Raw genomic sequence first — 13,204 nt, 5'->3', positions numbered from 1 at the left:
TAGTCTCGTTATTTTCTTTAACCAACACACGAAAACCGACAGAAGCTCAATGACCGGTGCTTCCTCCAAATTCCTCCTTTTTAAGGAAGCCAGTTCAATCTGAATAATACAAGAGAAAAAGGACTGAAGACAGAACCGAGGGAACTGAGAAGAAAAAAGCGCGGGCGACCAGGCTGGTAGTCCAGGGACGGGAGGGAGGGAATAAAGCAGACAAGTGAGGGAAAGACCTCTGAAGAAAACTAGGACAGTCCCCCCCCCGGCGCCCTTGTGCAGGCCAAACACGCCAGCAACAAGGGGAGTCCCTTCCAATTAGTTGCCCTCGCCCTCTGCTTTCACAGATGAATGAAACCGGGCAACTCGAGCGCAGGGTGCCGTCCCTGTCCCGATCCCGCCCGCGCCCCCATCACTCACACCTCTCCTCACCCAAGGCTCGCCACCTTCGGGCCAAACATAACGGGGAAGGGCTTCCTTGGCCGCTAGGAAGTTGTGCACGCAAGTCCAGCATCCTCTCTTACACTTTCTCAGCCCGCCTTTGAGAACAGGAACGGTTCAGCCCTGAAGGGATTTCTCCCCGCCCCGCTCGGTTTACTCCCCACCCCACCCTCCATCCCCGCTTTTTTTGGAGCATAAACGACCCCTCCGCTTCTTGGGGCATTTAGGAACCGTTCCAGTCACATCTTCTTGGTAGAAAAACACTGAACACTGTCCGTACCAGGCGCAGCTCCTTCAGGGCTGGAAAGGTGAGGGCAAAGAAAAAGAAATCCCAATGGCCCCGCACCCTCGGCATCTCCCGCCATTTCCCTCACGAGTTTCCCGGATGTAACCCTTTCCCCGCGGCGGTTTAGACACCAGGCGGTGGCGGCTCCCTTTGGTGCGGGAGGAGGGAACTCGAGTCTGGTCCAGCCTCCGCCGCCCAGAGTTTACGGCGACTCCAAATTACGGACCACCTTCGAGGCCAGTGGAGAAAAATAAACTACCCAGTAGATCTCCTTCACTTTGCACTCACCATCAGCTCCAGCTTATCGACCTCCGCCTCCATGTTGAATAGTTGACATTCCTCAGACCGTGGCAGCGCTTAAACCGCAAGCCGTACTAGCACTGGGGATCTCTATTGGACAGCTGTCACTCAATGTCTCGCACTCATTGGCTCTTTCGTTTCACTAGTGCCCGCCCACTGGCGACTGGGTAACGCCCCTCCGCATGAAACACATTTTCCCGTTGGGCAAAGACACAAAACGCCGCAGGAGGATTGGCTGCCATACACATTTTTTTCCCCATTGGTTGCCCCTCTTCTCTATTTTCAATTTCATAGTTAGGGCTCACCAGAGAAGAGCTTGCGATTGGTGCAACTGGAAGAGGAGCTAACCAATTACGCCAAAGCTTCCACCACAGCATAGGGGACCTGACACACCTTCGTTCTTCTGCTGCCCCTCCCCTTCTCTCCCGCCTTTCCCTTATTCATACCAGAAGCGCCTTAGCTCTGATTGGCCGGAGCTTGATGCTATTTTAGCCAATCACAGCTAGGCTATGCTGCTACACTACCGGGAGAGCGAATTGTGTACAGACCAGGCCTGCGATTGGTCCCTTCATGACAAGGATTTAATTTTGAATTTTTTTTTACAGCATGAGAGAGGCCACTGCCGGACTCCATCTAATCCCCAGGCTCTTAGACTAGTAAGTGCAGGGACGATTCCTTCTCTGTTTCCTGGTCTCGTCTTCGTAGCTGCGCCTGTTGCTGCTTGTGTTATTAGGGCTTAAGAAGGTGGGAACTTTGGCTGGACTTGAAGTGGTGATTGAGAGGGGAAGGGGAGGTTTGGAGCTGGGGAAGAAGTGCTTGGCCTGCTTCCGTCCTAACCATACTTCTGTTTAATTAATACTCCGCAAAATATCTTTTGGGGCAAAGCATCCGCTTTTCTTTTGCATGTTCCTTTACATCTTTGCTTCTCAAAGTGCGTCCACGGACCAGTGGCATTGGCATTATATGGTCGCTTGTTACAAATCCAAATGATAGGACTCCACCCAGACTTACTGAATCAGAATATGCATTTTAACAAGATTCCCCCTATGGTTCTTATGCACATTATAGCTTGAGAAGGTACATTTCCTGACTGGGAGTTTTGCTATGTTCCTTGATAGAGTCTTAATATTGTCCGACATTCTGTAAGAGTGTGAATTTTTAAAGTATGCCTTCTTACTGCTGTGCTGGACGAGACTTTGGGGAGCTGCAATCTCTTTAGAGAAACAATACAGGAACTAAAAAAGCAATGTAGCACAGCATAAAACGTAAAATTAATTAGGAGTAAGTACCAGAAATAGTGCTGTGAATGTTCAAGAAGACTTATTCGAAGTGGTAAGGGAAATTGGTAAACTGACTGAAGGTTATTTGTTGAGGAGTGTAAGAGAGCTCCATAAATATGTGTTTCAGGAAGATGGTCATGACATGTAGCTGTCATTTCCATTGCTGCCGCAACTTTGGAAGTGCCACTGACCGAAGAACTTTTCATATCACCGGGTGGGATTTTAACAGAAGCAGCAGTGCCAACTTCTGAACAAGGCTGTAATTCTTACTCCGTTATTTATTGCATCTTCCTACTGGAGAATAGTTTGGGACCCATCCTTTAACCATATGAAGGTGTGGTATGATTTGAAGAACTGAAAATCTCCCTGACAAAGAGATTTCTCAGAATTTAATTGTATTAAACTATAATCCTGAAGGTCTGAGTTCAGTGGTGTTTACAGCTAATTGATTACAATCAGTTACAGATTTCTTTGTTCCTTCTCCACCTCCACTGCTTCATTTGACACTCCTAAAAATAAAAAAAATAAAAGAGAGTATATTCCTTAACTAAAAGAACGCTTGCTAGGTAACACTTAGCAAGTATGATTTCTTTCACTCATTTATTGAGTGAGACATTATTTAATGCCTGCTATACTCTAGATGCTGGGGAAACAAAGATGAATAAAATTTATCCTACCCTTGAAAAGCTCACAGTCCAGCGGGTGACAGACATGCAAACAAAAATTATAATGCAACGTAATAAATTTTATAATAAAGGTGAATATGAAGTGCTACAGAAGCACAAACATAAAAGAGATGACGTTTTGCCAGTATAAACTCCATAGGACAGAGACCAGGTTGGTCTTGTTCAGGATTGTATCCCAGCACCTACCATAGTGCCTGATGGATTATAGGCATTTAACTGACATCTATAAGATAAAGTAACAGAATCTTGAAGGCTAAGTATAAGCTGACCTGGAGGAGGATACCCCAAACAGGGGGAAAAGCTGGTAACACTGTCGAAATTATTTGGTGTTTGTTATACCTCAAGTACAAACTGCTAGTCACTAGAAGGTATGAGAATGCAAAGGGTCCTTAGAGCTAAGTTGTGAAAAGCTTTGAAAGGCATGCAAAGGAATTTGGGTTTTATTCGGTGGGTAAAGAAACTTTTACCAAGGTGAAGGTTTCAGATCCCCATACTGGCCAGCTGAAAAAAAAGAAAGAAACCTTCAAAAACTTTTAAGAAAGGGAATATCAGGATATTTGAGGGGTGGAGTGAGGCAGGGGGCAGCTGGCCAGTACAGGGATCAAACTCTGGACATTGTTGTTATGAGCACCACGCTCCAACCAACTGAGTTAATCAGCCAGCTCAATATTTTGTTTTAAAATACTAACTCTGAAAATTAAAAAATTAAAAAACAAAAAAATAAAACAAAACAAAGCAAATAGGATACTAACTCTGATAACTGTGGAAAATGAACTGGGATGGAGAAAGACTGAAGGCAGGAGGATCATTGAAGAAACACTCAGACAAACCTAAACTGAGAAACATTCTCCAAAACAACTGGTCTGGACTCTTCAAAAATATGAAGAAGCAAATACATATATTGAACACTTTGCCAAAAAAAAAAAAAAAAAAAAAGACACTTGTGAATGATGATACCAGCCATTTATTCCTTCTCTAAAGAACTGAGGGTCCCTTTAAGTATTTTCAAGTTAGGATACAAAAAAGAAGTCAGAGGAGCCAAATCAGGACTGTAAGGTGGATGCCTAATGATGTCCCATTGAAACTCTTGCAAAATTGCCCGTGTTTGATTTGAGGAATAAGCAGAAGCATTGCCATGGTAGCGTAGGACTCTCTGGTGAAGCTTTCCTGGGCATTTTTCTGCTAAAGGTTAGGCTAACTTTCTCAAAACACTCTCATAATAAGCAGATGTTATCATTCTTTGGCCCTCCAGAAACTCAACAAGTAAAATGCTTTGAGCATCAAAAAAAACTATTATCATGACCTTTGTTCTTGACTGGTCAGCTTTTGCTTTGACTGGACCACTTCCACCTCTTAGTAGCCATTGCTCTGATTGTGCTTTGTCTTCAGGATAATGCTGGTAAAGCCATGTTTCATCTCCTGTTACAATTCTTCGAAGAAATGCTTCAGGATCTTGATCCCACTTGTTTAAAATTTCTACTGAACACTCCACTCCTGTCTGCAGCTGATCTAGCACAACAGTTTTGGTACCCATTGAGTGAAAAGTTTGCTCAATTGTCATTTTTCAATCAGATGTCTATGGTGTTGGCTATTGTTCTGCTGTTTATCATCAGTCCTTGTCAATTAGGGCATAAACAAGATTAATTTTTTCATTGCAAATTGATGTGGATGGTCTACCACAATGAACTTCATCTTCAACATCATCTTGTCCCTTCTTTTTTTTTTTTTTTAAAGATGACCGGTAAAGGGATCTTAACCCTTAACTTGGTGCTGTCAGTACCACGCTCTCCCAAGTGAGCTAACCGGCCATCCCTATATAGGGATCCAAACCCATGGCCTTGGTGTTATCAGCACTACACTCTCCCAAGTGAGCCATGGGCCGGCCCGTCTTGTCCCTTCTTAAAACTAGTTATCCATTTGTAAACTGCTGATTTCTTTGGGGCACTGTCTCCATAAACTTTTCATAAAGCATTAATGATTTCACCATTCTCCAGCTCAAGGTTCACCATAAATTTGATGTTTATTCTTGCTTCAATTTTAACAGAATTCATGGTGCTGTGGTAGGGGCTCTTTTCAAACTGATGTCTTATCCTTCTTAGTGCCTCAAACTAGATCTTGTTCAAACATGTTATAACAAGTTAGGATGAGTTTATCTTGGTGCAAAAATATTTTGAAATCCATGCATAGTTTTTTCATAATACTCATTTCCCATGAACTTTTTGAAAACCCCTCCTGTGTATACACACACAGAAAGAGAGAGAACCTGTACAAATATGGCAATTAACCATTGGTGAATCTAGGTGAATGGAATATTAGTGTTTATTATACTATTCTTGTAAATTTTCTGAAGGCTTAAAAATTTTCCAAATAAAAAGAGTAGAGGAAAATAGTCTACAGCAACAACAACAACAAAAAAAAAGGGGCAATCCCAGGGGAAGATGGTGAAGGCAACTAAAGTTAGAGGATAGAAAGGGGAGGGATGGGAAGAAGGGACAGGGTGAATTAATCAGAGAAATATTTCTGATTCATACTCACACTGTGCCCACACCCTCTCTTTTACAACCCTCTACGCCAGTGGGGGTTTCCATTGTCTCTTAAATCTTTCTACCTTCCTAATTATTTCTTTTCTATATCCTTCTCCACCTATGCCTTATACAGTGTTTCTCAAAGTTCAGTGATCTTTGCTCACAGATCTTTCCACTCCACATGTTTCCCTGTGTAACTTCATCCATTTCTAGTGCTGCCTGTGTTGCTTTTTTCTTGCTACCTATACACTTATGATTTTAGTATTTCTCTTGTATCTTTCCTCTGAATTTCTGACTTTGAGCATAAAACAGAACATAAACAGTTAGATGTCCTGAGATACCCTACTATCACTCCTATAATCAGGTCCTCATCCCCTAGACAGTTGCAGTAGGCTTCTAAGTGATCTCTTTGCCTCCAATCTTGGCCCCATAAATCCATCTTCCACAACTCTGCCAGGGTCAGTGTTTTTTTTGTTTTGTTTTTGTTTTTCGGCGGCTGGCCGGTAGGGGGATCCAAATGCTCCACCTTGGTGTTATAGCACAGTGTTCTTTTTAAAATGCAAATATGAGCATAACACTCCCCTGCTTAGAATCTATTATTGTTTTTGATGTTTTGGTCCCTACCCACCCTCCAGCTTCATCTCTCATTACTCCCAACCCACACTTTATGCTGCAGAATATGCTTTCATAACGCTGAATCCTGTCTGTGGATTCCCTCCCATACCTTTCTGTTAAATGTCTTCATGCCTTGGCTCATGCTATTCCCTCTGATAGAATGAGACCCCCAACCCCTACTTAGCCTAACTCCTTCAAAACTCAGCTTAGTCAAAACCTTTTCTTTTTTTTTTTTTTTGTCTTTTTTTGTCTTTTGTCTTTTTTCCGTGTCCGGCAACGGATCGCAACCCTCAGTGCTGCCCCCGTACCGGACCGGGGACTGGCAACGGGACCGCAAGCCTCGGTGTTGCTCCCGCGCCTCGCTCAGCCAGTGAGCGGGAGCCGGTCTGTATGTGGGATCCGCACCCTCGGACGGGAGCGCCGCCGCGCTTCCCAAGCGGCGCACTATCCAGTGCGCCACCGGGCCGGCCCCAAAACCTTTTCTAAAAGGCTCCAACCCTTATGGGAGAATTATGTGCCCTCCCCCAACCCCTACTTAGCCTAACTCCTTCAAAACTCAGCCTAGTCAAAACCTTTTCTTTTTTTTTTGGTCTTTTTTTGTCTTTTGTCTTTTTTCCGTGTCCGGCAACGGATCGCAACCCTCAGTGCTGCCCCCGTACCGGACCGGGGACTGGCAACGGGACCGCAAGCCTCGGTGTTGCTCCCGCGCCTCGCTCAGCCAGTGAGCGGGAGCCGGTCTGTATGTGGGATCCGCACCCTCGGACGGGAGCGCCGCCGCGCTTCCCAAGCGGCGCACTATCCAGTGCGCCACCGGGCCGGCCCCAAAACCTTTTCTAAAAGCCTCCAACCCTTATGGGAGAATTATGTGCCCTTCCTCTATTTCCCCATTAATAACTTGTGCATATTTTGTCATGACACATACCATATTATATTGAAATTACCTATTTATTTTCTGCCTACCTATCTCTCCAGACTATCAACTCTTGGAAGGCAGGAATGTATCTTATTCATATTCCTAGTGAGTTATTAGTATATGTTGTTGAATTGAACTGAATTTGTGGATTTAAAGGAATCAGAGAATAATAGTAATAGTAAAGCTAATACTTATTGCATACCAGTCACTGTAAATACTTTACATGGTTAACTCATGTATTCCTCACAACAGCTCTGAAGTAAGCTCCTGCTATTATCCTTATTTTACAGAGGAGGAAACTGAGACCAGAAATGTTAAGAATTTGTTGGAGGTCATATGATGATAAATAGTAGAGCCAGGGTTTGAACCTAAGTAATATAGTTCCCTAGTCCTCACTCATAACCCCTACATTATACCTCCTCCTGTTAATAATTACTGTTAATGTGGATGTTGAGTCTCTATCCAACCTCGTCTTGTATCTAACACCAAAGTACATTTCATAAAATTTGAGGCATTTCTGGATGGTTCTGAAAATATATATCTGATTACATCTTTTTTTAAGTTACAAAATGAATGGCTAGTGGATTTACTGTATAAGTTTACGTATAACACTCTAGTGAGCTAAAGCTCAATACACTGCAATAAATATTCTCATGAAGCCAGCCTGTATTCATGTTTGAATATTTAAAAATTATAGTTGGCTAAAGAATATATTAATATCATTCTGTGTTAACGAATGACTGACTGGATTAAACTAATTATTGAGTTGGTAGAGGTCAAAAACTCCATGAGCTGTAGACATGTTTAGTTTGGTCTATATGGCAGTTTAAATAAATTTAAGCAACGGCTTGAAAAATAGTCGATTTCACATAAAATTTGAATTTCCACAGAGCAATAATCATCTGAAATTTGGAAGGATATGCTCTTTTTGGGTTTCGAGTTCCTTACCCTTAACTCATGTATGTTCCCTGGATAGCTCCTGTAGGATTTTGCCTCTGCACCTTCAGAATTGGTTTTGTGTGGGGCATGATATTCAGTGCTGATGTGAACGTTTTCTAAAATGCAAGTACGTGAAATCAGTGAAGACGATTTGACTAGTTTACAATCACAGTTGTAAATGCTTAAATGCTTAAAAAAGAACACAATCGCCACTCTGATGAAGAGCTACTTTGCTTTACAACCAATAAATGGGTATGTGGGCATTTATCCTTTTGTTTAAGTGCCCACTATTTAAACCCATACACTGCTTAGATAAAAGATGGTCTTTGCTTTATTATTGTTTCATGTTTTATCAATAGCTCCAGATATATTATTGTTTTCTGGTTCCTCAAACTGGAAATCTTTTCATAACAAAAAAAGGTGAAAATCAGAGTAATTTCTAGAGATCAGGAATCACTTAAGATATGTTTATGTTTCTAACTATTTGTCAAATTGTTTGAGAAAACAGAGTAAGAAAAAATTAATTTTTAAAATATATCAGGCCTTAGTATTGAATTAAACTGACCTTTAATTGTGGAAATTTACTGTGAAGTCACAAGAATTACCACATAGATGCAAGAGAGATTCAAATTTCTTGAGTTCTAATAGGAGCCATATAAAAAAATTTAAAACATAATATTGTAACAGAAAAACAAAACAAAACAAACAGGAGCCAGCACAGGTAGCATCACAAAGAATCCAGGCAAACAAACAAAAAACAGTGTGTGTATACATATATATTTTATTTATGTATTTGTTTATGTATTTATTTTTATTTATGTATTACGTATGTATTTATGTATTTATTTATTTGTGTATGTATGCATTTATTTATGTATTTATGTATGTATGCATGTATGTATTTATTTATTCATTCATTCATTCATTTGGTGGCTGGCTCTTGCAGAATCCGAATGCTTGACCTTGGTGTTACAATACCACTCTCTAACCAACTGAGCTAACCGGCCAGCCCTACATATGTATTTTATATATTCTATTCTCTAATGGAATATCCTAATTTCTTCACTTACTTTTATGTTTGTTTGTTTTAAAGCATGTTGTGACATAGGTTTTTTTTTTTTTTGTCTTTTTTTTACTGACCGGTAATGGGCTCGCAACCCTCAGTGTTGTGCCCAGTTTTAAAGCATGTTGTGACATAGGTTTTTTTTTTTTTTGTCTTTTTTTTACTGACCGGTAACGGGCTCGCAACCCTCAGTGTTGCGCCCGTACCAGGGACCGGCAACGGGATCGCAACCCTCGGTGTTGCGCCCGCACAGCGCTCAGCCAGTGGGCGGGAACCGGTCTCCACATGGGATCCGACCCCTTGGTGGGAGCGCCGCCACACTCCCAAGCAGTGCACTCTCCAGTGCGCCACCGGGCCGGCCCAACATAGGTTTTTTTAATAATCAGCTTTAAATTCTTTTAAAAACAAGGCAGTTAAAAAGGAAAAAAGGGGCCGGCCCGTGGCTCACTCGGGAGAGTGCAGTGCTGATAACACCAAGGCCACGGGTTCGGTTCCTATATGGGGATGTCCGGTTAGCTCATTGGCTGAGCATGGTGCTGACAACACGAAGCCAAGGGTTGAGATCCCCTTACTGGTCATCTTTAAAAAAAAAAAAAAGGAAAAAAGGGGCCGGCCCGTGGCTCACTCGGGAGAGTGCAGTGCTGATAACACCAAGGCCACGGGTTCGGTTCCTATATGGGGATGTCCGGTTAGCTCACTGGCTGAGCATGGTGCTGACAACACGAAGCCAAGGGTTGAGATCCCCTTACTGGTCATCTTTAAAAAAAAAAAAAAAGGAAAAAAGTATATTTTTCAATAAAAATAGAAAAAATGCTGTGATGAATGAGCTTGTATCCAATGTTAACAATTGGAATTCAACCTAACCCAGCAAAAAGAATTTGTATGTCTCATTCCCCTTTTGTAAAGGGGATAAGCATAGGTGTCTTAAACTAGAGGAAGACTGCTCTGTCGATTGGACAATAATCCTCTGCAGAGTACCTAATGCTTTTATTAAAGCAATGATAATAAAAACAAACCTTACCTTGTTGAGTCCTCTGTTCTTTTTGAAGTATGAATTTTTATCTTTCATTTTTGGAAGAGCTGTGATTAATTTTGCATTATTTTGGATGGAACAACAATCTAGGAATTATCTCAGACTGCACCTAACAGATTTGACTTATTCTTTTAATTCTCTGCACATGCTGATTACTGTATTTAATTAGAAAGTGATTAGATAGAATAGCAAGGACCCAGAGCCCAGGACACACACACACACACACACACACACGCACGCACGCACACACAAAGATGATTTAGTTCCTACACATTTTTTTCATGGAAAAATAATCTCCAAAATGACATACATCAGTTTGTGTAGGACTCTAGACATCTGAATGCATAGACATGGAAACAACCACCAGGAAAGGGCTAGGAAAAGGTGGCCCAGTTTCAGAATGGTAGTATTCTATTTTTCCAGCTAATAATACATACCAAAGTTTAAAAGGCTTATTTATTATAATTAACAACAAACAAAAAAATTGCAGCCCTCTAAACCATCCGTCCATAATTCTGACTCCCATTTGCCAGAGGCAACACTATCAACTCTTGTAATTATTTCTTTTGGTACTTACCTCCATGTTTCTACATAACATTTATACTACTGTGTCATGATTTTTTTTTTTCAATTTTAGTTACTATATAAATTGAGACAACTTCCATTTTCTTCCATTTTCTTCTTCTGTCTTCCTAAAATTCCTACGTCATCATTTTTGGTTAAATAAACATTCAGTGTTCATACTATTAAATATTGTTTAACAGCTGAACATGTAGTGCTACTAAGATTACATTTCTTGTACAACTTTTTTTCTCGCCATTTTTTATATGCTTACTTTTGTAAGCAGTTAGTAATTTGGCTCCATCTTTACAATACAGTAAAACTCTGCTCAAAATGGTCAAACACACTAGGTAATTTAGGTATCTCTTTTTTCCCTTAGAGACATTGTTACTGAAACCCTTTGTCCTCCTGCTCCAGTCTTTACTGGCCAGCAAACTCTTTTTGTAGGTCTCCTGAGCTAGAAATGGTTTACAACTTTTCTTTTTTGGAGGCTGGCCAGTAAGAGGATCCCAACCCTTGACCTTGGTGTTATCAGCATCTCTCTCTAACCAAGTAAGCTAACTGGCCAGCCTTATTTACAACTTTTTTTTCTGATTTAAAAGTTCATTGCGGGGCCGGCCCGGTGGCTCACTCGGGAGAGTGCGGTGCTGTTAACACCAAGGCCCCGGGTTCAGATCCCATATAGGGATGGCCGGTTCGCTCACTGGCTGGGCGTGGTGCTGACAACACCAAGTCAAGGGTTAAGATCCCCTTACCGGTCATCTTTTAAAAAAAAAAAAAAAGTTCATTGCATTTTCTATATTATATATTTTCTATTATGGTAAAAAAACACAAAACAAAATTTACCATCTTTACCTTTTTTATGGGATACAGAGTTGTATTTCAATATATGCGTACAATGTGTGATGATCTAATTAGGGTAATTAGCATATTCATCATTGTAAAACAATCATTTCTTTGTGATGTGAACATTTGATCTCCTCTCTTCTAGTCTTTTGATGACAGGCAGTGAATCATTGTTAATTGTTCACCCAGATTTCTGGGTTGACTGTACACCAATAGAATTTATATTTTATATCTAGCTGTAAATTTTCTATCTAGCTCTCACTATCCCTACTCCCCCTTCCCCTTTCCTGCCTCTAATAACCCCAGTTTACAACTTTTAATAGTTGAAAAAAAAAATCAAAAGAAGAATATTTTGTGACACATGGAAATTATATGAAATTCACATAATAATCACAGCTGCTCCAAAAATGAAAGTGGTCCCAAATAAAATTTTATTGGACACAGCCATAGTACTTTGTTTAAGTATACCAGGTGTAGCTGTCTATGGCTGCTTTGGTGCTGCTGTGGCGGAGTTGATAGTTTCAACCAAGAAGATATGGCCTGCAAAGCCTACAATATTTACTATCTACTGCCTCTTTACAGAAAAGGTGTGCTGACACCTTGCTCTAACCTGCTGCAAACATATCTTCTTGAGATTTTCTGTCACTACGATTCTGGAAATTCCCATTGTTTGTCTTAATTCTGTTCTCATACTTGACTGAAAATTTGGCCAGATATAGAATTTTATGTTGGAAAACATTTTCCTTCAGAATTCCAGTGTGGCTGTTGAATTGAATTCTCAGTCTTCTGTATCTAGACTGTTTTCTTCTGTTTGGATGCTTTTAGAATCTTCTCTTTATTGTGTTCTAAATGATAGCATGACTCAATGTGTATCTTCTTTTATTTGTTATACTGAATGGATCATTGCAGTCTGGAAATTCAAGTCCTTCAGTTCTAGGAAATATTTTTGTATTGTTTATTTGATAAACTCTTCATTTTCTCTATTCCCTCCTTCTAAAACTTTATCTTCCAACTGTTCTACTGCATTTTAAATTCTCTGCTATGTTTAACTTCTAAAAGCTTTTTCTTATCCTTCTTGTTTCAAGACTGCAGTATCTCATTTTCTGAAGAGACTTCTTTCTTTTCTTAAAAGTTTTCTTCTGGGTCGGCCCCGTGGCTCACTCGGGAGAGTGCGGTGCTGACAACACCAAGGCCACGGGTTCGGATCCTATATAGGGATGACCGGTTTGCTCACTGGGTGAGCGTGGTGCTGACAACACCAAGTCAAGGGTTAAGATCCCCTTACCGGTCATCTTTAAAAAAAAAAAAAAAAAGTTTTCTTCTACTTTCTGCATTCTTTCCATTTCCTTTTAATGCATCCCCTCTCCCCATTTATTTGGTCTCTGTCTTTTGTGTTAGAGACTTTTCTAAAATGACAGATGATTCTCGACTGTAAATATGTTAATGGAAGGCACAAAAATAATTGGAGAGGTGGATATTTCCAACCTGAGGCACTACAGTAGGTAATTGATCATGGACTTGGCCATTTTGAAAGGGAAAACCCAAATGTCAACATCTGTACCAATGGAGTTCAAAAAGTTTGTGGAAAAATAAAATTAAAAGATAATATGGGGGGTGGGACGGCCCGTGGCTCACTCGGGAGAGTGCGGTGCTGATAACACCAAGGCCACGGGTTCGGATCCTATATAGGGATGACCAGTTTGCTCACTGGGTGAGCGTGGTGCT

At 40.9% G+C, this 13,204-nt stretch overlaps 2 protein-coding genes across 2 annotated transcripts in view; one reads left to right on the top strand and one right to left on the bottom strand.

The window, feature by feature from the left end:
- Positions 1–806: 806 nt before the first annotated feature.
- Positions 807–2,157, bottom strand: SKA2 (spindle and kinetochore associated complex subunit 2; the record flags this gene model as incomplete). The annotated part of the gene is given in 2 exon segments (XM_008586847.1): positions 807–973; positions 2,100–2,157. Coding segments are annotated over 2 exon segments (225 nt in total), but the record flags the coding sequence as incomplete, so codon positions are not given.
- PRR11 (proline rich 11) overlaps positions 1,617–13,204 on the top strand; it is a 32,333-nt gene continuing 20,745 nt past the window's right edge. The window contains exon 1 of the mRNA XM_008586846.1: positions 1,617–1,674. The gene's annotated coding sequence lies outside the window, so the exon portion shown is untranslated. The remainder of the gene's footprint in view (positions 1,675–13,204) is intronic.

The sequence above is a fragment of the Galeopterus variegatus genome, unplaced genomic scaffold (genome assembly GCF_000696425.1).
Source record: "Galeopterus variegatus unplaced genomic scaffold, G_variegatus-3.0.2 Scaffold4155, whole genome shotgun sequence".
Lineage (NCBI taxonomy): Eukaryota > Metazoa > Chordata > Mammalia > Dermoptera > Cynocephalidae > Galeopterus > Galeopterus variegatus.
The sequence above is the reverse complement of the archived record's forward strand: the minus strand, read 5'-3'. Positions and strand labels throughout refer to the sequence as shown.